At 45.9% G+C, this 25,602-nt stretch overlaps 1 protein-coding gene across 2 annotated transcripts in view; it reads right to left on the bottom strand.

The window, feature by feature from the left end:
• The window catches only part of SFXN5 (sideroflexin 5), a 1,158,373-nt gene that overhangs the window by 525,860 nt on the left and 606,911 nt on the right, over positions 1 to 25,602 (bottom strand). For both annotated transcript variants that reach the window (XR_013606958.1, XM_078674489.1), the window contains exon 10: positions 19,574 to 19,664. Coding sequence is in view for 1 of the 2 variants with exons in the window: in XM_078674489.1 (XP_078530615.1) it covers positions 19,574 to 19,664 (91 nt within the window). In the remaining variant the exon portion in view is untranslated. The remainder of the gene's footprint in view (positions 1 to 19,573; positions 19,665 to 25,602) is intronic.

Below are 25,602 nucleotides of genomic sequence, written 5' to 3'. Positions count from 1 at the left end.
AATGGCGGATCTAGGGCTGCTTTGCTGATGTTGGAGGGGGGTGGGGAGAGGAAGAGGAGGAGGCTTGATGTCCTCGAGGACGAGCTTTTTGTTTGCCCCTGTATGACTTATACAGCGGATTTTGCTGCTGATGTTGCGAAGGCTTGTAGGGACGAAAGGAGGACCTCCCAAATCCGCTATACCTTTTGCCCACAGTTCCTCTGGTTTGCAAACCCAAGGATCTGGTCTTTGAATCTCTCCAATGCAGCATCAGCCTTTTTCCCAATAAGGCCCGAGCCATCAAAAGGTAGATCCATTAAGGCAGACTGGACATCCGCAGAGAATTCGGAGGACTTCAACTAGGTCGTTCTCCTGGTGGCAATAGAAGATCCCATGACTCTCGCCACCGAGTCAGCTGTGTCCAACCCACTCTGGATGACTTGCTGAGCAGCAGTCAGAGTGTCAACAAGCACCTCATTAAAAAATGTTCTGTCCTCCTCTGGAATCTTAGGTGCTAGTTGTTTCACAGAATCCATCAAAGCATGGATGTAACGCCCCAAGAGGCATGTAGCATTTGTTGATTTGAGAGCCATACTCGCCGAAGAAAAGACTTTCTTTGCAGCTTGGTCCTGCTTTTTAGATTCCTTGTCCCCAGGCACCTGAGGGAAAGCACCCGCGGATTTTTTGGAGCAGGCTGCCTGTACCATCAAGGTCTCTGGCAAAGGATACGAAGATAAAAAGTCTGGGTCTCCAGGAGCAACCCTGTATCTGCTTGCAACAGCTTTAGAGACAGCAGGAGCTGTAAGAGGTCTATTCCACACCTCTAAGATTGGCTCCGTCAAAGCATCATTGAAAGGAAGCATGGGCTCTACAACAGAAGATGGAGATTGGAGGACTTCTGTCAAAATATTCGACTTGAACTCTGCAGTAGGTAGAGTTAAATTCAATAGATCCGCTGCCTTCTTGATGACTACATGATATGGAGACACATCTTTAGAAGGGGCATCTGAGACAGAGGCTAACTCCCAATCCGGAGACAGTTCCAATCCACTAGCCTCTCTTAAGTCATCAAAAAAATCCTCAGTATCCTGTAGCTCTCCCTCTTCCATCTCGATTTCCCTGTATCTTTGTTCCTCAAGAAGTCGTTGAGCCTCTCGTCTCAACCTCTCCTTCGGGAACGGCGTCGGCGGATCCGTAATCGATTCCGATGGAGCCGGCGTCGAGCTCGGAGCCGGAGGACCAGGCCGCTGTTTTCGAGGTCGGACCGGAACCGGCGCCGGTGACGAAGGCATCGGCGTAGAAGGCTTCGGCGGCGCCGAGAAATGCCAAAGCGGAGTCGGAGCCGGCATAAATGGCATGAACGGCGCCGGAGGAGCATAAGTCAGGGGGACTTCCAGGTTAAATGCCATCGGACCCATGGGACCAGCCGGTACTCCAGAGGGGTACAAGGCCTCTTGTATAGACACCATACATAGCATTTAAAAACTGTGTAGGTTCTTGACCTGGGCCCGGAAAAGGAGGGTATGAACCGACAGGCGCTCTCGAGGAGGCACCGGATTTGTCTCATCTTCAGGTTGGTGAGCCGGAGTCGTCGAACCCTCAGGCAGGGGAGCCTCTTCCTCCTCTTGAGTTGGAGATCGAGACACCGCCGGAGAGGGATTCGACACCGGTGCCGGTGAATGCTCCGGCGACTCCATGGGCGAGGCCTCACACTCCGGATCCAGAGCCTTAGGAGAAGGAGATATAACATCCTTCCGATGCTTCCTGCTTGGCGACTTCGGTCTCGAATCCGAACCTTTCTCCGAATGATGTCGAGACCCATGCTTCCTCTTCTTGTGCTTCTTTTTTGTCGACCTGGAAGCATGCCCCGATGATGACCTCGAGGGTGACTTCGAACGAGACCTCGACCTTGATCGCCTCGATCGCGACCTCGAGCTCTTCCTGTCCTTTTTACTCTTCATCTTTGCAACCAGGAGCTTCGCCTCTCTCTCACGAAGGGCCTTGGGATTTATCTTCTTACAGGATGGACACCCTTGGACATCATGGTCTTAGCTCAGGCACCAAACACAATCTTCATGCGGGTCCCTGATCGACATCATCTTCCTGCATTCACCACACGGCTTGAATCCGGTCTTCTTTGACGACATCTCGACAGGAGAAAGCGATACAAGAAACACGAAAACCAACAAACAGTAACAAAGTTACTATCAAAGCTACAGAAGATCCCTCGAAAAAATTGATGTCATCACGCCGACGTGGGCCTATTATGAAGTCGGTGACGTCAGCGGAGCCGCGCGCGATGCCGTGCTTCTGTGACGTCGTCCACGTCGGCGCGAAGTTACAAAAAGAATTTCCAAATGTTGCTGACGCCGGGGGATATTCACAAGGTGAGGAATCCACAGGCAGATGTATCCATCAGAAGGGAAGTAAAAAGGGCATGGATGACCGTCCTCCGAGAACCCATAGGGAGAAATGGGAGGATTTTGCTAATCATGCAAAGTTTGCCAAAGCATGCAGAAGTGACCTTATTTATTTGAGCCTTACAGTCAGTTCAGCGCAGTTCATTTGTGATTATATTCACTCTTCACCCTATCACAGCAGGAATGTCTCATGGGTTTGAGAGTTCTCTAGGTCTGCTCTTATGATCTTTATCTGCTGCTCAGGGGTCTCCCCTTGGGCCACAATGGAAATCAGCAGGCGTGACCGATGCAGCTTGTACTGAGGCACAGTATTGTGTTGTACTTGATCCTAGCCTTTGGAAGACAAGCGACATGAAGCAACCAAAATATGGCATGCAGGTCCACATATGTCTTTCTGAGGTGAGTTTCTTCAAAATGATCAAGAAGGCTTATATCCAAAATTCAAGCCCACTGCCAATAGGGATGAATGTACTGTTCAAGGTTTATGCACCAGTAAGTGAGGATGGGTAAATATACACACATGCCCATATGCACACGCTCACACACATACACGTACATAAATGTACATTCACAATCAACCCCCTACCTCGTCCCTCTCTTCCTCATCATCTGTTCTGGTGCATAGGTAAGACATAAACACGTAGACACACCTTCCTCACACATTTGCATTTACAGGGAAAACGTCTCCCTAATCGGCTAACCGGATTTTACAAAGCAGAACAAAGGAATAAAGAAGGAACTGCTACTCTGGAACTTATGGGGTCTCCCCATTCCCAGCAGCTACCAGATGTTCTGCTGGGAGCACTGGTATAAGTGTGCATGTGCTCCAGTAAACCAGAGGTCCCCTGGATTAGCCAAAATTATACGCATAAGGGAACTTTAGGAATGAAAAACTAAAATGATGCAATAAACTGCAGGCCTATGTTCCTACACAGAACTACAAATACTGTGATATTTCCTAGCTTGGAGCAAAGTGAGGCTGCCCCTTAAAACGAGGCCAATACAAAACAAGAGTACTATTTGAGAAAGACTCTTTCTAACAGTCACAGGTGTAAGCCAATGATCTCGACAACAGCAGCAGGCCTACCTGGACAACAGAAAAGAGGTTGAATCTTTAGCTCAACAGATGTACCATGCACGTATACTCACACATGTCCAAGGGCCACATGCTTTGGAGCCAACCACTAACTGCTGGACATCTTTTAGGGAATGAAGCGCGTTCTCTCATCCGAAAGGCCTGGTAACCAAGACCATCTGGGGACTATGCCCTTGAAAAAGCAGTGAGGAGATGTAAGGAGCAGGGAATGGGTGTCCCAGAGATATCTATCTGAAAAGAGTGCATACTCAAGGGTGCAGCAATGGCGTGGAGTATTTCTGGAGATAACTTTGGGGTTTTGCACAGTCACTACGTCCAACACCACCCACTTATGTTTATTTAGGTGGTAGAAAAAGCCCTTTCAAAGACAAGAGAGCACCTTCAGGATGTTTCACACGTAAGTGCACTCAAATTGTATTGTATTGTATTTTGGTATTTATTAAGCGTATTATTTATTGTATTTGTGTATTTATTTGGTATTTATTTATTTATTATTTATCACTTATAGGTCTCATAGCGCTAACTCGTACTCAAAAAAAGCCAGAAGGCCAGGGTGACAGTGCTAGAACAGCCAGGTTTTAAGGGATCTACGGAATTTCCTGTAATCGATTTCCAATCGGAGATGTAGAGGCAATGTGTTTCATGTTTCAGGAACAATTCTGGAAAAGGATCTTCCACCGTTTCTGATTGTGCGGACCTTAGGTACCATTAGGAGATGTTTGCTTGTAGAGCGAAGGATTCTTACTGGTTGGTGTTTTGTTAGTTTTTTAGCTAGACATTGCAGCCCTTTGTTATTGAGGTTTTTGTATACCAGGCACCAGAGTTTGAAATCAATCGCTTTCTAATGGGGAGCCAGTGGAGGGCCTTTAGACTGGGCGCCTAGGGTGATCGGGAGGGATATTTTTCTTTAAATGAGAAAAATTTATAAAATGATTGAAACAAACCATAATACTTTACAACTGTCATACATGAATGTTAGGATAGTCAGTCTAACGCTTTGCACTTGGGATTTCCTAGTCATCAAGTGGAAAAATAAAGGAATCTTTTGTGTTCCCAGACCTTGCCCCGGTCTCTTGAGACCCCAGCCCGGCAGCGGAAGGGCAGTCGGCATCCGTAGGTCTCCTCTGCTTTCTTCAGCCTTACAACAGATCTGAGAAAGACCGCAGGTTATGCTGTAGCTGCACCCACCGACTGTCAGATTCCTGTGAGGGTCTCAGGAGACACGAGCTGGTTGGGGAAAACAAGTCTCAGAGCGTAGGGCCAGCTCCCCACTCATGTATAAGAAAACCTTATCCTCTTTAAAGCTGCTCTTAGACAATACCACCACCAAATAAAGGCGGAAAAAAGGCCTACTATTCCAATCTAATTAATCAGGCAACAGCTAACCAGAAACTTATCTTTAATATTGTCAAATCTTACACGAATTCTAAAATATTAGATCTGGAGATCCAACCGTCACAAGATCTGTGCAATCAAATCGCAGAATTTTTTGAACAGAAAATTACAGACCTGACGAAAGAGTTCAATGAACCTATCCCCACGACAAATAATTAAGCATTCCCAAGGAATACACAAGTGTTTTCTTGTTTTCAAGAAATTCGTATGGAACAGTCTAGACAAGCCATCCTATCATGTACATCTGGTTCTCCATTTGACCCTTGCCCTCCTAAAGTACTACATGCACTTGTTGGCATCATACGTCCAACTGTAAACCATTTGATTAACTCTTCATTTAAATCTGCCTGTTTACCAGATAACTGGAAGATTGCTGCGGTAAAACCTCTGCAAAAAAAGAAAATTGCAGACCCCACTACTCTATCCAACCTTAGACCCATTTCACTGCTACCCTGGATGAGTAAAATAGTGGAGAAGTTGGCTAATAACCAACTAATCGACTTCCTGCAGAAAGAAAATACTTTACATCCCAAACAATCTGGTTTTAGATCAGGCCATTCAACAGAATCCGTGCTGCTCCATACCACGGAAACCTTAAAGTTTGCCTTGGATCATGGTAGGGATGCATACTGATTCTGTTGGATTTATCGGCAGCGTTTGATATGGTCTCTCACAGCATTCTGAAAGACAGACTTGAGTGGCATCACTAACAAGGCACTTGCCTGGTTTTGGTAGTTTTTAGGAAATCGACGCAACATCGTGACCCTTGGTTGCCACAAATCACTCGAAGAACATCTAACAGCAGGAGTACCACAGGGCTCCTCTTTGAACCCGACGTTATTTAATCTTTATATGACTCCACTGCTTATTTTAATTGACTTCTTTGGTGTTGAAGCTATAACATACACAGACGACACCCAGATCATTCTTACCCTAGACAAAAACTCCACTGAGGCAGAAGAGAAATTCTATCACTGCCTAACGGCAGTTATGAACTGGACGAAATTCAACCATCTGAAGTGCAACAGCCAGAAAACAGAGATTTTGCTGTTTGGGAAGGCTAACACCTTCACGCCCAGCCAGTGGTGGGCGGCTAATACAGTTCCAACGCCCAATACTGCGGCCACAGCACGGAACTTGGGAATCAAGTTTGATTCAACCTTGTCTTTTCATAGCCAAGCACTTGCAGGGCAGGAATGTGCTTTCACACAATTAAAACTTTGAGAAAGTTCTTGGACCTACTTCAAATCAACGCTAGGAAGTCGATGGCTGTTGCACTGGTCCTGTCTCGTTTAGACTATTGCAACAGCCTCTATGCAGGAGCTAATAAATCAGTGCTGAAAAAACTGCAGGTGGTCCAGTACGCGGCAGCCAGGCTGGTACTTCGGCTCCCAAGGAGTTCCTCTTCAGAAGCAGCACTTAATCAGCTGCACTGGTTGCCAATTCACAAAAGGATTTTATTCAAAGTCCTAACAATCATGTACAAAGCATTCAAGGCAACGGGGCCTTCCTATCTCAGGTCGAGAATTCACCCCTACTCTACTCAGTGACTGCTGCAATCATCCTCATGTAACTACCTAGTAACCCCCAGTTATCGCTTGAAGACAAAAGGGGGAAAAACCATTGCGGTACTAGGAACCAAAGCCTGGAATTCTCTTCCACTACAATTGAGATTGACACAATCAGAACTTCTCTTCAGGAAACTTTTAAAAACCTGGCTATTTTCTACATCTGATAATTTGGTATTCGCTCTGATCTAAGCCTATCTCTTCCTTTAGATCTGACCCTCCCGCTGCACTTCTGCATTGACCTTCATACTCTTCCCTCTAGCGCCAAGATACTCCTTGGAGTGAACGTTGCGCTTTATAACCACCATTCATTCATTCATAAGCGGTGAAGGGGAGCGAAGACCTGGGGCTGCATGTTTTTAGGTCAAGCCTGGGCATCACATGTGCCGCTCTGCGAAGCATGCTGTATTCGAGTATGGACTTGAAGCCTCGCCCACTCTCTGCCCATATTTGTCACTGGCTTGTGTCATTGTCCTTCCTAAATGCTGGCTTCTCATTCGTTAATAGGTGTGTTAGTCCCTCCTTAGTACCGCCTTGTCTTTTGTTTTAATTCTATTTATTGAACATTGTTACAAAACATTATCCGATTTTCTGAAATATTGAGATCAGTAATCATTTTACAGTGCAGCATTCTACATCATTACATGCTTTCTCATACAATGTGATATGAAGTATATACAGTTAGGATCACCATACCTCTCATGATTCAATCACTGTTGTCTGTTGACCGGTCGTCGGTCGGTGATACACATATATTACCTCTGAAGGTATTCCACTGTTCTCACACTCGGTCCCACTTCTTAGAGCACCCCCTGTGTATATATACTGCCCTTTCCGCCACCTTCGCCACATCCATATCCATATGCAATATTCCTTTTAGCTATGGTTATACCTAGTGTCACCCAGATATGCGCAGCACTGGTAAGAACTGTGGCTTCCCAGATATTCAAAAGACATCTCCTAGGCATGGGAGGTACCAGGACCCGACTAACTTAAGTTATTGTAGGTATCACTGCCTCCCAGTAAATTACGATTTCCGGATATTCCCACAACGTATGTACCAACACTCTTGTAGGCAAAGCTAACTATCGGACCTTCCCATTTTATATAACGTTACCCTGGTGTAATAGATTTGGTGTTACACTTTGAGATGAACTACGCGTAGTTTCGACGAGACAGCTACCTCCCTCTGGGACGCCAGCGCCTCCTGCCAATCCATCTCATCCATGTCTCCCACTTATTCCTGCCACCTCTCTCGTAGGGACAGTGTGGGGTCGGGGTGATTATCAATAGGTTTGCAATATGTTAAGGATGTGGCTTTTTTTGTGCATGTGTTCAGTCAATAGTCTGTCTTCCACTGGGGAAGCCTCTGGAATAACGGTGTCAGGCGGAATAGCTGCCTCCAGTGCGTGACGAATCTGGCGATATCGAAACAGTTCCGTAGGTGCCAACTCGTATTGGTCCTGAAATTATGTCATCCCAACATTTAAATACTTTGCTATTTCTCAATGTAGTACCGCCTTGTCTTCATTTGTAACCTCCCATTAGGAACAGCCCTTTTACTCCTGTTGTTACACCGTATGTCTTATTTAGTCTGTAAGCACTCTTTTCTTTAATGAGTTTCTCCTACTGCAGGCATGACATGCTTTCCTGCAACATTCAGTGCCCCATGCGTGCTTTCACTTTCCAAGCGGTCCGAGACAATGGCGGCGGCTTCTTTGAAATGCAATAGGTCTCGCATTTATAAGAGTTTGAGCTATTGGCATTGTAAATGACAATGCTGAGGCTGTTGGGTGGGTGGCAGCCTGCCAGGCATTATTTTTTTAACATATTTGAGAGCTAATGGTGTGGTTCCCAAAATCCGGACCCTGTGGTTTTCCCGATATCGAGGTCCAATACCCGTGTCACAAAATCTCCACGTACCAAGACGATTTTGGTGTCTACGAACCGATAATGATTAGGACATCATTCCTATGTATTTGCGTTACAATCGAGGGTTGCCAACACCCCTAAATCGCAGTTTCCGTCCCATCCCTTAAACTCCATTTTGTGAACGGCATCCATCTTGCATCTTGCCCTCATGATAAGTCAATTAAAGGTCGAGCTTGATCCAAATAGACACGTCCACCTTTCGTGACTTTCCCCTGACCTGTCCCAACTGACTCCACTGTCTACGGCCAAACCTGTTTAGGCAGCTCCTCGCCCAGTGGCCGAATACGATAGCATCTACGCATAACATTCCACGAACCATTCACTACATACAGCCCATGTTTCCTTCAAACACGCACCTGTCCCCGTATCTTGTTTATGGCCCTTTTATGGCTGGGTTGTAACTTCCTTTATTGGTGGTTCATCGATATCTGATGGGAGTTCCCGGTCCAACTGGGTAATCTATCAGCAAACTGGACATCTAAAATATGGGCTTGCTTACATGACTTCGCTCTTTGTATTGTTATAGAAATATGTGTGTTGCCATACCATAAACTCAAGAATTCTTGCTTGAAGCCATATATTTGATATATAAGGAGACGACTGGTTCTGTAAAAACGAACAGTCTCCCAAGAACCTACTCTCTGTGTGGTGTACTTCTGGGACACGTGTTACTTGGTAGCTACCAATAAAACTTGATCTTTGACTGCGACTAGAAGACTATGTGTTTCTGTGGTCCGGAACAAGGGAACTCAGAGGTCTTCGGGTGTTATCCCCTGACACCGGTGGGTTCCTAAAAACCCGTTACCTCAGTTGGCGCCCAACTCGGGGCGATATCAAGCGGTGACGGTCCAAGCCAGATGTTCGTGAGGAGCTTCGTGTGAAAATTCCGGAGGACGGCCAGCCACTTCAGCGACCCCTGTATGTCGACGTGGTTCCGAAGGTCTTTGCTGCGAGGTTCCCCGCGTCCCGACGGCTACGAAGGACTGCTGCCCTGACTATCGCCTTGTTTTGGACCCAGTGATCCTTGCTAGAGCGAAACGATAGACGAGTCTTCTAGCGACGTCATCGATCTTCAATACTTCAGTTAAGTATAAGTGGAGCGTCTCCTAGTCCTTAGTTTGTCCTTAGTTTTTGGTATCCTTGAGATACGACTTGATTTGGAACTTGCAAGCCCCAAAGCCGAAGGACTCGTGTATTCACGAGAAATATCGTAACAGATAATCCTTTGAAGTTTGAAGCTAGACTAGTGAGCGAAGATGCCTGGTTTTAGCAGACTTGGAAACTTGTTTTGTCTTGGTTGTAGTAAGGACTCCCGATTGGAGGATTTCTGTCCGGTCCCTCCAATTGGAACTCCAACGTATGAACTCTATGTAAAGCACGGCGTAGGTCCTATAACGTATAACGAAGTATGGATAAAATACACCCGCAAGGATGGTGTTTTAAAATGGCCCCAATATGGTAGTTTCGACCAAGAAATATTAGATAACTTAGAGGTCAAATTGTTCAAGAAGAAAGCCCGGCCGGCGATGTTTGACTCTTTCCGCTTATGGCGCAAGGAAGCCAAACAGAAAGAAATAAGATTAGCCAAAAAGAATAAAAGAGGTATGTCAATGGTGCAAGCTGCCGTTGCGTACAGAGATAACGAGGAAGAGCAGGAGAGCGAACAGATGCTTAGGAGCAAGAAACTAGCGATAGATAAATGTTACCCGATGTTGCCAAATAAGGGACAAGGTCAAAAGGAAGGATCCGAGAAGGATCCATTAATGTCCCACCTATTAAATTCTCCGCCACCCTATGCACAAAATGCCACAGCACCTCCGCAACCTTTAGTTGCACCTTTGGTAGCTGTAATACAGGCTCCTTTGCCGCACTCACCGGCTACTCTTCAGCTGGCTCCTGTTTCTTTGGCACAGCCTCCTCAAGGCTCACCGATCACGTCTATTTCTCCTACCGTTCCTTCTAAAATTTCGCCTAGCACACCTTCTAGTCTCTCTGATACTCGTTCTACGAACATTTCTGTTTCTGCTTTGCGTGACTCTGTTCTACTACCAGCTATTCCTCCATTTTCACCTTCCGTCTGGCATAAAATGGCCAGCATTGTTACTAACTTTCCTTCACCACTTTTTCGGTCGCCTAAAACGACCCCTAACACGGAACGAAGACAATTACGAAGCCAAATGCCTGATTATCAGGAAAGGGAAACATTGAATAAGTTAGCACGAAATTGGGCTATGGATACAGCGAGATATGATGTAGAGTCTGTCATGAACGTTTTCCGTCAATGGGATGAACCAACGCAAAGATACGTCTTTGAGCAGATGTGTGTTTTCCTGTGTGAGGATTTGGAAGATAATGGTCAGAAGAGCAACCTGCAGGAGTTGTGTAGGTTACAATTTAAATTTGGGGAGGGTATGATAATTGGTCCCGACGTTGAAAGAGCAGTAGAGATATTATTATCACATCGAAGTACAGGTGGTAATTCTGGGTCATCCTCTGACAGTGGTACGTATAGTAGGAAAAGAGCAAGACAGTACCCTATGAGAGAGGTTCCTCCGGTTTGGAGGGAAGGTGATGCAAACGCAGTTCCACCGGTTCTGCCTCATTTCCAGCGTGTATGGGTACATGTCCCCTGGAAAAGATCCGAAGTTCTAGCGCTCAAACAGACACTACCCGATCCCCGTAAAAACCCGACTGGGTATTATAAGGAGTTGTCCCAAACTGCAAGCTCATGTATAATGAATCTAGCGGATATAGACATGTTGTTTGGGAACATTGTTCCACATCCTTTATGGAGTAAGATACGTCATACGGATCATGACCAAGAATTAGGTGACTCATGGGCGAACATTGCGACTACAGATGCTAGACAAGTCGGTGGTTTCAAGCCTGAGCCGTTGATAGCTGAACTTCCTGGTAGAATTATCGCGTACATGAAGACAATTATGCCTGAAGTACGTGTACACTGGGACAAGCTATCCGCGTGCAAGCAGAAGAAAGACGAGAATGTGTCTGACTTCTTTACGAGATTTGAGGAAACCTTCACTGACCATAGTGGTCAGGATATGGCTACCGAGGGTGGCCAAAGACTGTTTGTAGACAAGTTTGTACACAATTTGCTTCCTGAATTGTGTGCTAAACTAAAAGACTCAGAAAGTGCTTGGGCTGTCTCTACGTCAGCGCAGATTCTAGCAACAGCCCAGTACTATGAAAATAGGCGTAAAGACGAGTTAGACAAGGCAGACAAGAAGACGAAAGATTTGAAAACTAAAGTTCTTCTCCAACAGGCCTATCAGCCTCGTATGGCTAGCCAGCCTAATTATCAACAGAATCAGCAGTACTCTAGAGACGCGCAAGGAAACGAGCTTTCCCATCAGCGTCCTACGTATGGCCCGAATCAATGTGCGTATTGCAAAGAAGAGGGTCATTTTAGGAATAATTGTCCGGCTCTTGCACGACGTTTAAACGGTGCACAAGGTGTAAGGGGAAGAGGTGTTCAGCATGCCTCTAGAGGTAGAGGCCGTGGAAATTTCACTCAGAATATAACTTCTTTTCCACCTCAGAAATCCATGAATGGCTTTGATCAACAGGGTAATTCATCGTCCAAGTCAGCTCAGTACTATGCTGACGACTATTACACCGAACACGACAATGAGGGTAACGATCGCTAGGACAGCCACGGACAAAGAGAGGGAGTTGTTTCAGTTCCAGTAGATCAGGATGGACCTTATGTCGAGGTAATTACCTCAGGAGTGTCAGAGCCATTTCTGCTGGATACTGGTGCTACAAAAAGTTCTATTATGCACTCAAAACTTCCTGGCGCACCTTTGTCTGGCGAAATGAATGTCTCAGTAGGCTTCTCTGGCGCCCCTGTTAGAAACCCGATCTCTAGTCCTATTTCCCTTTCTGTTGGCCCCTGTGAATTAGAAGCACCCCTCATTCTCACAACAGGTTGCGGTGAAAATTTGTTAGGATTGGATTTGCTAAAGAGGTTGTACGCGACTTTGTACTGTTCTCCCTCGGGAGTACAGCTTACTTTAGGGAGAAAAGTCATTTCTCCAATGTACTTGTCAAAAGACGGTATCCCAACCGAATTGTCATCACTTCCAGATATACTATGGGCTAATGGTTCCAACGATGTAGGTCGTTTAGAGATAGCACCGTATGTCATAACTTTGAAAGCAAACGTCAGATTGCCACGTATTCCCCAATACAAAATTTCTAACGACTGCGAACAGGCATTGTTAACGATCGTTTATGATTTGATCGATAAAGATGTTATCGAGGAAACAACAGGAAACATTTGTAACAGTCCAGTTTTACCGATCTTGAAACGTACTGATCCTTCACAGCCCCCTGTGTATAGGTTTGTGATTGACCTCCGAGAAGTAAATAAGGTAGTTATACCGCAGTTTCCAGTCGTCCCCGACATTACTGCTTTATTGACAATGGTTCCAGCTTCAGCAGCTTGGTTCTCGGTGATTGACCTGAAGAACGCTTTCTTCAGCATCCCGATTGCCGAAGAGAGTAGAGACATTTTCGGCTTCAATTTAGGAGGACGAAGCTTCCGCTTCAAATGCGCTCCTCAAGGCTACTGCGAAAGTCCATCAATATTCAGTCAGGCTCTGAAAACACAACTAGACACAATTGTACTGCCTGATGGGTCAATATTGATTCAGTACGTAGACGATCTACTGATCGCTGCAGACACTGAAGAGATTTGCAAGGAAGCTACGTTGTCGCTATTACGTCACCTATGTGACATGAAGCACAAAGTCTCCCTTTCAAAACTGCAATTTTGTCGACAAGAAGTAACCTACCTAGGTCACATCTTATCGAAGGAGGGAAGGAGACTGACACCAGAAAGAATACAGGCAATCACAGAACTAAGTGCCCAAGGACACAGAGAGGTGTTTGAGCTTTTTTGGGCATTACATCGTACTGTAGACAATGGATACCAAATTTCTCACTACTAGCCAAACCCTTACTGTCACTACTCCGCAAAGACACGCCTAAACCTATGCCTTGGTCTGAAGATTGTCAGACGAGTTTCCTCGAGTTGCGCGATGCATTGTGTTCGGCTCCTGTGTTGGGAAACCCCAACTACAGTAAGCCTTTTACATTGTATGTCCACGAAAAAGAAGGTTGTGCATTATCAGTCTTAATGCAACTCTTTGGGGACAAACAGCGCCCATGCGCGTATTTTTCGGCAACTCTGGATCCAGTGGCTAAGGCACTGCCAAGTTGCCTAAGAGCAACAGCCGCAGCAGCTGTCTGCATTCGACAGTCTGCTGGATTAGTCATGAATAACACTCTGATCGTTATGGTTCCGCATGCAGTAGACATTTTGCTAAATAGGACAAAGACACAACACCTTACTAGCGCTCGACTATCCAGTTACGAACTTACCCTGCTAGCAAGTCACATCCATATAAAGAGGTGTGATACACTCAATCCCGCTACGTTATTACCCATCCCGACAGAAACAGACAAGATTGACAAGCATGACTGCTGTTTCAGGACAGAGGAAGAGACAAAAGGGAGAGTAGACTCACAGGACACTCCCCTTCCCGAATGCAATGATACTCTATGGGTTGATGGTTCATGTTTCAAGTTGCCAAATGGTGATACGACTACAGCATATGCCGTAACAACATTACACACCATTGTAGAGACTGCACGCATTCCCCACAGTTCTGCACAAGCTGCAGAGTTGATAGCGCTTACTAGAGCATGTGTGCTGGCGAAAGGAAAGCGAGTGAATGTGTACACTGACAGCCAATATGCCTTTGGCGTGGCTCACAGTTTTGGGAGATTATGGCGTGAACGTGGGTTCCTTACGTCCCATGGTGCAAAGATACAACATGGCCAGCTAGTCAATGAGCTCCTTGAGTCACTCACCTTGCCCCTACAAGTCGCCATTATAAAATGTAGTGCACACAGAAAGATTCAGGATGATGTTGGCCGCGGAAATGCATTTGCAGATGAGGTTGCGAAAGGAACTGCAAGGAACACAATGAGTCGGATGTATGTCATGGGTCCCGCTAGATGGATTGCTGATGTAGGAATGTGTGAGGACACCATTGAAAGCGTAAAATCAATACAAGCCGAGGCCACTGAGAACGAGATGAATGAATGGAGAGAAAGCACAGGTAGATTGGATGCGAATGGTTGTTGGGTCGAACTATCGGAACACCAGCGATGGTTACTACCTAATGCATACGTACTTGCAGTGGTAACGATGGCTCACGGAATGGCACACATCAATTCGAGAGGAATATGTAAACTATTGGCCCCAGTATGGCAGAATAGCAATATCCCAAAGTACGCAGAAAACGTGGTCAGAAAGTGTATGGTATGTTTGAAGTACAATCCCGGTAGGGGAACGCCAACTCCAGCTGGTCATTTTGCGCCTCCAACGTATCCGTTCGAGGTTTTGCAGCTAGATTTCATCCACATGGAGAGGTGCAACAACCTGAAATACGTTCTCGTTGTTGTTTGCGCCTTTTCAAGGTGGGTGGAAGCGTACCCCCTTAAGGACAACACCGCCTTATCGACTGCCAAAGCCCTTGTCAAAGAGTTCTTCCCTAGATTCGGTATGCCTAGAATTGTCTGGAGTGATAACGGAAGTGAATTCGTAGGATGCGTGATGAAGAGAGTGTGTGAGTGTCTAGGCATACACCAAAAATTCCACGCTGCAAATCACCCCCAATCAGCTGGATTAGTAGAATGCTACAATGGCACTCTAAAACTCAAACTAGCCAAAATTCAAGCCAGTACAGGTCTTAAATGGCCTGATGCCTTGCCTCTAGCACTTTTGTCAACCAGGACGACTGTCCACTCCAGGTTAGGACTTAGCCCCCATGAAATCGTGTTTGGCCGCCCAGCCAACGTCTGGGGCGTGCCAAGACCCAAGAAACTGAGCGAGATAGAGCACCCCGTACTGCTTGACTATTTGTGCGAATTGACAACTAAATTGCGTGTTTTACACCAACAGGTTCACAGTTCTTCTCCACCAGCCTCTGACGATCCAGGTCACCTCATCGAACCCGGTTCGTGGGTTTTGTTGCGGAATTTTCAGCGCACCAACAACGGACAACCGAGGTGGACCGGACCGCACCTGGTACTACTTTCAACAAGATCCGCTGTTCGGGTTGAAGGCAAGAAGAACTGGGTACATGGGACCCACTGCAAACGGGTCCCTCTACCCCTTCCATACGACCGGTGGGTCAACAAAGGACTTGCTGACTCTGAGACAGAATCCGTACCTCGCTTCATCCCTTTCAGCGATGCCCGTTTGAAAGGAACTAGTACCGAAAAGGAGAGTGATCATATTTTGCAAGGACTTGTGTCACCATCTATGCAATTGGACACTACTGAACCTGAAACGCTGTTTGAAGATCACACCGTACCTGGGAAACGACGATACGACCTGCGGTCTAAACAAAAGAACTAATAAAGTGTGATCTAATGTAATTTCCTTTTTCCCCTAAGAACTATTTTTGAATTTTCAGCTCTCTCGTCCCAAGGGAACTAGCTCATTTTTGATTTTTCGAACCGCCATCCGGTTCTGCTGCTAGGGTCGCGGTTGAAGTCTGGGGAGTGCAACTGGGAAGTTCTAGGTCCACGGTTCTGATTGGTCCACGGGAGTTACCCCGGACTGAGCAGAGCGCGCCCCCTGGGAGAATCAATCAACCACCGCGGGCAGCAACTAGAGGATGGAGTTTCCAAGGGTAGAGAGACCTGTCAGACTCACGAACTTTGAAAAACAGTTATGCACGATACTGTCCAGAAGAAGATTCCTGATATTATGTGTTTTAATGTTATGTAGCACACTTGTGTTTTTTACTAGTTATATGCTATTCGTATTTAAAGTTACCTTTTCGAATGACACCCAGACACCACCTCCTCCCACTATTTCTCCACACTACTTTCACCCTTTACCTGAACACGAGTCTGCCCGAAGACTCAAATTTGTAAACAACTCTTTCATCCAGCTTCTACACCAACACCAGTCCATAATGAACACGTCAAACTGTTGGATATGCGGACTTATGCCACACACAACCGATAAGGGGATCCCATACTTCATTTTACCCTTTAGCTACTATGGTTCTCTGTGGGCTTTCCAGACCCTGTTCTTATTCGCCCTAGAACCATACCCGACCCGTTCCGCTGCGAGCGATTCCAGTAACAAGGCGCTAATCGCAGGGATAAGGAACATGAGTAGGGATATCGACACCTATCTGACAATGCCCAAAGATGAACTGAGTCCCTACTCCCGTTGGAATGTGACCAAACATGGGGTTTACCTGGTCAAGAGCCAGGCAGCACAGAAATCTCGCCCAGTTTGGATAGTTCCCCACCGAGGTCACTTATGCTTACAGGGTATTGGTAGGAACCCCACAGCACAGTTAGGAAAGAGCATTTGCACGGAAACATATGTATTTGCTTCCCGAACTTCCCCGATACTCTTGGCAGCTAAAGGCACGTATTTCGTTTGCCACGACCAAGCCTACACGTGGTTGCCCCCTGATTTCTCAGGTTCATGTTTTATTTCATTTCTGCTGCCTCCTACCTACACGGCCCGAGCAGATTACCACCGGACAAGGACAGCTAGAGGTGTCGTGAGTAAAGACGACACCGCGGGTCAGGAATTCGCTGACTTCTCAAAGGGTTTTCTGCCATTTTGGGGGCCTATGGTGAACAGCAGGAATATTCGCCAGTTAGCGAGGGTAGTTGAATCCGCCGTGACTACAACGGCCGGAGCACTTGGCAATTTGACAACAGAGCTTCAGTCGGATCGACTTATGACCCTTCAGAACCGAATTGCCTTAGACATTATACTCGCCGATCGTGGTGGTGTGTGTAGAGTCATCCAATCCAGTTGCTGCATTTTCATCCCTGATAACGCACCAACAGTATACCAGGCCATCTCCAAACTACACGAAATATCTGGTTCCCTTCACGTTGAGAAAGGGGATTGGTCCCTGCTGGGGTGGTTCTGGGAACTGATCACTGCCTGGGGATGGAAAACTTTGATTTTCATTGGGATGATCTTGGCACTTCTGTTCATGTTTTGCTTGTGTATACAGTGTGCTCCTGCACTATGTGGCCTCTGTGCTACCTCGTGTGTACGGAAGCCTGTGTCACAGGACGAGCTGAGTAACAGAATAATGCTCCAGCAACATCTCCACGAATTTCTTCATACCGATTTGGACTCAGATTAGCATGAGTTATTGCCTTATATGAGGGCAAAAGGAGGGTCTGTGGTTCCCAAAATCCGGACCCTGTGGTTTTCCCGATATCGAGGTCCAATACCCGTGTCACAAAATCTCCACGTACCAAGACGATTTTGGTGTCTACGAACCGATAATGATTAGGACATCATTCCTATGTATTTGCGTTACAATCGAGGGTTGCCAACACCCCTAAATCGCAGTTTCCGTCCCATCCCTTAAACTCCATTTTGTGAACGGCATCCATCTTGCATCTTGCCCTCATGATAAGTCAATTAAAGGTCGAGCTTGATCCAAATAGACACGTCCACCTTTCGTGACTTTCCCCTGACCTGTCCCAACTGACTCCACTGTCTTCGGCCAAACCTGTTTAGGCAGCTCCTCGCCCAGTGGCCGAATACGATAGCATCTACGCATAACATTCCACGAACCATTCACTACATACAGCCCATGTTTCCTTCAAACACGCACCTGTCCCCGTATCTTGTTTATGGCCCTTTTATGGCTGGGTTGTACCTTCCTTTATTGGTGGTTCATCGATATCTGATGGGAGTTCCCGGTCCAACTGGGTAATCTATCAGCAAACTGGACATCTAAAATATGGGCTTGCTTACATGACTTCGCTCTTTGTATTGTTATAGAAATATGTGTGTTGCCATACCATAAACTCAAGAATTCTTGCTTGAAGCCATATATTTGATATATAAGGAGACGACTGGTTCTGTAAAAACGAACAGTCTCCCAAGAACCTACTCTCTGTGTGGTGTACTTCTGGGACACGTGTTACTTGGTAGCTACCAATAAAACTTGATCTTTGACTGCGACTAGAAGACTACGTGTTTCTGTGGTCCGGAACAAGGGAACTCAGAGGTCTTCGGGTGTTATCCCCTGACACCGGCGGGTTCCTAAAAACCCGTTACCTCAGTGGTTCATGCTGAGGTTTATGACGGAAAGAGCACAATATCAGGTTTTTAATTTTTATTTTGGTGGTAGAGGGTATTACAGGTAAATGGGGATGGTAGCAAGACACCTGGTAAGGGTTAATTCTTTCGTACGGATGTGGTTTGAGAGGGCGGCAGGACAGCAGTGTGGTTTTTTTTATTGTGGGGAGGGTACCTCATAGGGTTTAGGGGGCGAGTGGCAGGATGCCATGCAGAAGTACATATTTTTATTGGGTGGGAATGGGTCGCTGGAGTCTGCTATGTAGGACTAGCAAGTAAAGTCTCTCTCGCTGCACTGTTCATCTGAGCAGTAGAGGAGGTGGGCCAAACATACTTTATAGATGGGTAAAAGTGAAGAATGGAGAAGTTCTTTTCACCTCAGAGTTCTGAGTAACTTCATGCAGAACTAGAGCCTCACACTGGTGCCTGGTGCTACTGAGAACCTCTGAGTTACCAATCTATAATTCTATATATGCTTTGGGCCTGATAATACACAAGCCAGTCTATTTTAAGAAACAAAAGAGAAAAGATATCCTAAAGGTATGTATCAGTGTAAAGCCAAGCTAGATGGCAAGGGTTGCCCACAAAGGCATCAAAAGGTGGGTGGTACCTCACTGCGCCTCAAGCGCCTGGAAACCCTATCTGGTGATTGGTCGCAATTTATCAATCCTGATTGATTGACTGCAAGCCAATGCGGACATTGCATCCAGTTCTGGACTCAATGTTTTCTGGGTATTGTAGTTTTGGTTTGCTTCCACTGCCCTAATTAGATTGTTGACTGATGGTGATGACTTGTTGAGTTAAAGTCTTAAGAATAAGTTGATTTAAAAAATGAGTTGTGCTGGGGAAATATTTACACATAGTCTATAAGAGAACTTTTGTTAGACCAAAAAAGTGTAATATCAAATAAACAGTTGCTCCATCAAATATGCAACTTATCACACACTTATGATATAAAACAAATTTACCAATAGTCAGCTAAATTCTGAGTGCATCCATTACTTACCCACAGCTGGAAAGGGCACAAATCTCTGGATAAGGAGACGAGTAGCAGGAGTGAATGTATTTGCTCTTTGAACCAGAACATTGAGTCCTACCTAGAAACACAGAGGTTAAAAATGTTGGAATGACATGAATATTGTGTGCTTTGTTTAACATAGCAGCTGATACACAATTTGAAGGGTGATGGGTTATGGTGGAACTTCGCACATACACTGAGCACAGTGACATAGTCAGTAGTTGTTTTACACTATTCGGTTTGCTGGATCCCACCATATTGAATGAGTACACAGAGTGTACAGTTACATAGGACTGAAGGTTCAATGGCAAAGTAAAACAAAAACATTTTAACTGAGCCACCAATGCTGCCATCAACTCCAGGGCAGACACCATGCAAAAAGTGGGAATTGAGGTACTAAGTAGCAAATGTATGTAATATTAGAACATTGGAATGTTGAGCGCTCTATTGAAAAGAATAATGGCCGGTAGAAGCTGGAAGCATCAACATTCCAGTGTTTAACAAAGGCCTGACGGACCCCGAGGGGATTTCAACCTCCTCTGGCTCCTTGAGGCCTATGTTTTACAAATTAGAACATTCTGCCCCCTTAGGGCGTAATGTCTAATAGCCTTAGAGCCCTCCGTAGCAGGCTCTACCGGCCATTAAAGTTCTGCTCTCTAGTTAAAGGCCCAAGCCGAACAGGACTTTAATGGCCCGTAGAGCCTGCTGCGTCAGGCTCTAAGGCTATAATAGTCAAATAGAGTACAGTACATCCATCACCAACCCTCCAGAACACTGAGGTCAGCCAATCTCAACCTTCTCTCTACCTGGTCTTAGAGACCAGGTTAGAAGCTCGCTCCACGCACATGGATCTTTGTTATGAAATACACTCCTCGCAGACATGAGACAAGATATAGTATAAGAACAGTCTGAAAACCCAACTCTTTCGTTCAGGCTGGGCCTATGGCTTACCATTGTCCAAGACTCTTCAGACTATTCTGCTGCAGCTCCCATTTACCTCAGTCCAGTCAGATGTTTAATGCCGGCTACACCACTTCAGCACACTGCTGCAGGTGCATGAACCTGCTGATCCTACCCAAGTCTTTCCCATCATATTCATCATGTGGCATGTTTATACAAGGAAATATTTTAACTCATAAAGTGGACTCTCAATGGTAATATTATAAGGTGAAGGATAACTGGATACTTGACTAAACCCATCTACTTCCTACATCAAATGAGCGAGGGGGGTGGGTGCAGGGCTGTGTGAGAGAAACATATACTGGAGGACAAGGTAGAGAGCAGAAGGTGGTGGTTTCCAATGTTCAGTGCTGCTGACTGTTCAAGGTGATACAGGAGGAAGAGGTCTCTCTTCTACAGACTGGAATGCTTAGAAAAGCACTGGTGATCAGCTGAACAGCAATGGTTCTTCCCATGATCTTAGCCAAAATTTGGAAGATGCCTAAATGGGCAGCAGCTACAAAGAATGGCCCCTTTTCATATACAAACTGTATGGTGGAAATTCTAACTGCCAGCAGATAATGAGGTGGGAGCAACCTGTCCCCATCCTCATCGGCATACTGAGAGACACTGGGTACCTCATGCACTGAGTCTGCATCAGGGCCTAAAGTAGCATGAAGCCTCTCCGGCAGCGTCTGAGCACAGCTGATGGATTGGAATCTAGCAGGCTAGCCAACGGTTGCGCGTTCCCGCTAGACTTTGAAGGATGGAACGGGACAAGTCCTGCTTTCTTCTATCGAGTTTGTGTTGAGATTTTGACGTGGACTTACCAGAAACCTTCGACTGAAAAGCAGATATATTGTGGGAGTGGCCAGAACGGCGTTCAAGATGGCAACCTGGAGTGGGACCTATGTTTTGACCACAACCTCTTCTTGTGTTTGGCGATGTTCATTTCACCTCCTGGTCCTGAATCACCTTGGGATTCATGAGGGCACACTTGTCATCAACTTAGTGCCCGGAGCTGAAGCACCACAGACATACCTTGTGCAGATCCATGACCAACATATACGTCCTGCAGTCTCTGCTCCACTTGAACCCGGTCATCTTCGGTCGGGAGACTGTTCGCTCATACACTAACACACACTATGACAGAGTTTAGGAGTCCTCAAAAAACTGAAAAACTTGGCGACAGCGCCAGATCTGTGTAGAGGGGCATGGAAAGAAGAGATCTGATGCCAGTAGCATAGGGAAGCACTGAAATACAGCTTTGTCACATCAGGGGTGGCATGTGGTAAAAGTTGAACCACTTACTGCCACCTACTAGACGGCGGGAGCATTGCTGAAGAATTCTTTAGATCCAATCTGGTACCAGGGGGTATTCTAAATGTGAGAAATCTGTAGATAGAAGTATCCGAAAGAAGTGCGGATGTAGCCTGCTTCTAATCACTCCCAATTTAGAAAATTAGGGAAATTTGGCACAGAGACGTTTGGTTAGGTGTAAAAGTAGCACATTATAGGTGGCATTAGGACCCCTAGTGCCACAAACAGAAATGCTAACCATTAAGTCACATTTTATCCCACATGTTAACAGAACAAGGAAACAAAAGAACTGCTCTGTACTGGTGCAATCCGTGTCCTCTGCTAGGAGAACTGCTTTACTGGTTCTCAGTGGTGGACATCGTGACCCACAGGAGACAATCGCAGATTGAGCAAAATAATTTGCAAACAGAAGCTCATTATCTTATTTAATCCGGGCTAGTGCAGAGAGTTTGAAAGATTGGATTTAAATCCTTATAAACATATAATTTTATATTCACAGTGGGACAGTATCGAGAAAGGGATAGCGGTGAGATGGAAATTGAATCTGAGGATGGACGGCTGCCAGGGCTTGGCGACTCACCACATTATTATCGCCGCGCCTTGGAGGTCACTTAGGGATCCATCACGGTGAAGGAGCCGCTGTGAAGTAAAGGGCTTGAGAGGGATGGGGAGCAGCTGGGAATATTGATGGAAACCAGTGCATGCGGATATTGCTTAAATACACAGTCATGGAAGACGCCTTCTCCTGATCTTGTCCCGCTTGCCATTGTGACTGCAGAAATACCTTTTAAACAGAAGTTTTGGGCACCCACCACATTTGTTAACTGTGTGTTTGTGTAGGCAAAGGCAATCTACCAAAAAATTAAAACAATTGTCATTTCATCATACCCACCTGACCTTCCTGGAACCGTTTTTAAAATTGTCTGAGGTTCTATGGAGGTAAAACTATATTTTTAATTTATTTTCGGAAAAGTAATTGCATGCTGTGCTTGGTGCAAAGAAAACCCTCTGCCTGAAATGCCTGAACGACGGACCCGGCATAGAGGACACCTGATGAAGAGACTCCGTGGCAGAGGGTCAGGATTTAACATCTCTGGTCATGATCAGCTAATCTGTGAAGGGGCACGAATGATAGGGTTCTTCAGGTGCACAGCGGGAGTTGATGGATTAATGCATAGCTTCCCCGCTTGTGGCTCTCCTTCATATGTGGGGTGTGTTCTTGCACAGCCATATAGGAGCTCAAGCTCACACCCTGGTTCAGTGTGCATCATGTACTCTAGGCTCACCTGGAGCGCCTCCATCCTGTACATCAGATCCAGGAGGCTCCCCATCGTGCATCTCCCCATATAAAGAAGCCGATGTACACAGCTGGGCGGGTGCTATACACTTGGAAGCTCATTTACATACTCACCCGGTACAGGTATAATCATGAACAACCCTGGTTGGATACAACATTCTTACAAAGAAAACACAAACACCACTGACTCACTCTGGTGCCTGTGTACCACACACATATTAACGGGGTGATTTGTACTACGATCCCGCCATCTTACGGAGTCACCGGCTCCCTCCGTGATCAGCCTACACTTCAGATCCTCTGGTGTGGTAGCGGAATAAATGGTGAGGCAGCAACTATGTCATGCAAGCGTCAAACCTTCTTTACTCGTGGGTGCTGGGCTATGACTTCTAGTTCCAAATAGCCAAATATGAAGTCAGTGGCACTCGCTGTTAGTAGATGCTGTTCCCACTCCTATGATGAAATAATGATCATATTTGGTGCCCTGATCATGCGTGGAGTTGGTACCCCACTGCATATTGTACATTTAATGTCTACATAATCACTATGGCACCAGCACACGTTTCTGAGAAAGTTTGAGGAGAGGAAAGACACTCTGAAGATGGCAAATCTGGCAGATTGTATTCATGGGTGCTGTATTTATCTGCATTGTAAAGGAAAGGTGGGTATCTATCAGCGCCCTGAAGTGGTGAAACTTCTGGCCTGAACTGCCCCTGTTTCGGACGGTGAAGGGAACGTGAGAGATCCAGGCAGCGTAGAAGCAGGATTTCTGATGCTGAGGCAGAGCTGGCTGCACCATCTCAGGACATCTTTGAAGTGCTCAGTGATGCGCTCCTGATCCCTTATTTAGCTCGAAATAATTGTGGCTATCAACACATTCAGATTATGGTTGCTTTTGTGTTCTTCGAAATGTCCGCGCTTTATGTGACTCTGCACATCCTGAGCGGATCTATGGCCAACACACCAGAGGCGTAACAAAACTTGAGGCGGGGACCCCTGCAAAGTACATGCAGGGGTCCCCCATGCTCCGCACTGAGTCAGGAGCTCCCGGACCAGGAGCACAGTGCTGGAGTAGGCCCCCTGGAGCTCGGGGCCCCTTCACCGCGGGGGCTGTGGGCCTATTGCAGCACACCCCAGAACTACCTTTGCTTACTCTCATCTTCCCTTTGCTCGTTCGCCTGAGGACTGCTCCTTTTTTGAACAGCACTCACCATCAATTCCTGACTTGACCAATTCAATTGAACTGGAAAATAGAGAAAGTATTTGGAAAAAGCATCACGTCTCCAGGGCAAACGGCACATACCACCTACAAGCATTGGCAATGCCAAGGCTGGTTTTAAAGAAATGTTGTTTGGTAATGTGACGCATTACACGTATATAGCATGAGAATTACTGTGTATTTATGGGGAAGCACAGAACTGTAGAATAATATTGGTGTACGTTTAAAGATCGAATGAGAGTTGTGTTGTCAAGCCAGACCTAAAATCCATGTAGGTTAATGTCTGCCCTCCTCCGATCTGCGCTGCTGCCAGAGAAAAACACCATAAATTATCTAAAACACTTTAATAGCATTACCATCATGCGTGACCCTGAAAGTTCAAGTTCAAACAACGGGATAAACAAAATGATCACAGCTGTGTGGAGGGCAAGTGCCTTTTTTGTGGATGCTGAAAACATCTGCCCAAACCAGACATGGATGTACTCCTAGCTACTAACATCCGGGTGAAGCCAAAACCCCTCTCCAGGTGATTATCACATAATTGTCTGGAGACAGCTGCGCTTTCAAGTCAGAGCATAAAAAGGCCAGATTCACTTACATCTTGGAAAACAATTTAGTATTCAAACATCTAACAAACTGAGAATTAAGCAATACAAAAATGCAATGTTTCATCAATGTCCGTGACGCAGAAGAGATGCCTATGCCCTCACATTACTGCAGTAAGTGAACCAAGGGATGTCGGTTTGTCGTAAGCACTGTACATACAGATGCTGTACGTGGGGCATTAGCATCTAATAAAGCATCCGTAAGCCAGGCTTTTATAGAGCACGCATTCTCTCCGAGTTGTAAAATGAGGCACAGTGAAGTAAAGTAACTTGCCTAGGATCACACAATTTGGTCAAATGGATAACCTGGAATTTGAATTTGGTTTTCCGGACTACCTAATGAGCCGCTGGACGAATATCTACTTCTCTTTTACCACCTAGCAACACAATGTTTGTTCAATTATTTCATGACTGAAATGAGCAGAGTATACTATGATGAATAAGTACAGGCACTCAATCTGCCTCGACATAAGTATAAATGTCAAAATAACTGACTTGTGTAAACCTGAGCATAAGGGGAAGTGGATTGCGTCATTGAGAGCAAATACATCGATGAGAAAAACAAAGTTGGCTGCCTCCTTCAGATCAGCGGATACATGTGCTATTCACAACTCACCTTGGCCTCAGACACACACAG

This window comes from Lissotriton helveticus, chromosome 2_1, assembly GCF_964261635.1.
Source record: "Lissotriton helveticus chromosome 2_1, aLisHel1.1, whole genome shotgun sequence".
NCBI classification, from domain to species: Eukaryota; Metazoa; Chordata; class Amphibia; order Caudata; family Salamandridae; genus Lissotriton; species Lissotriton helveticus.
The sequence above is the reverse complement of the archived record's forward strand: the minus strand, read 5'-3'. Positions and strand labels throughout refer to the sequence as shown.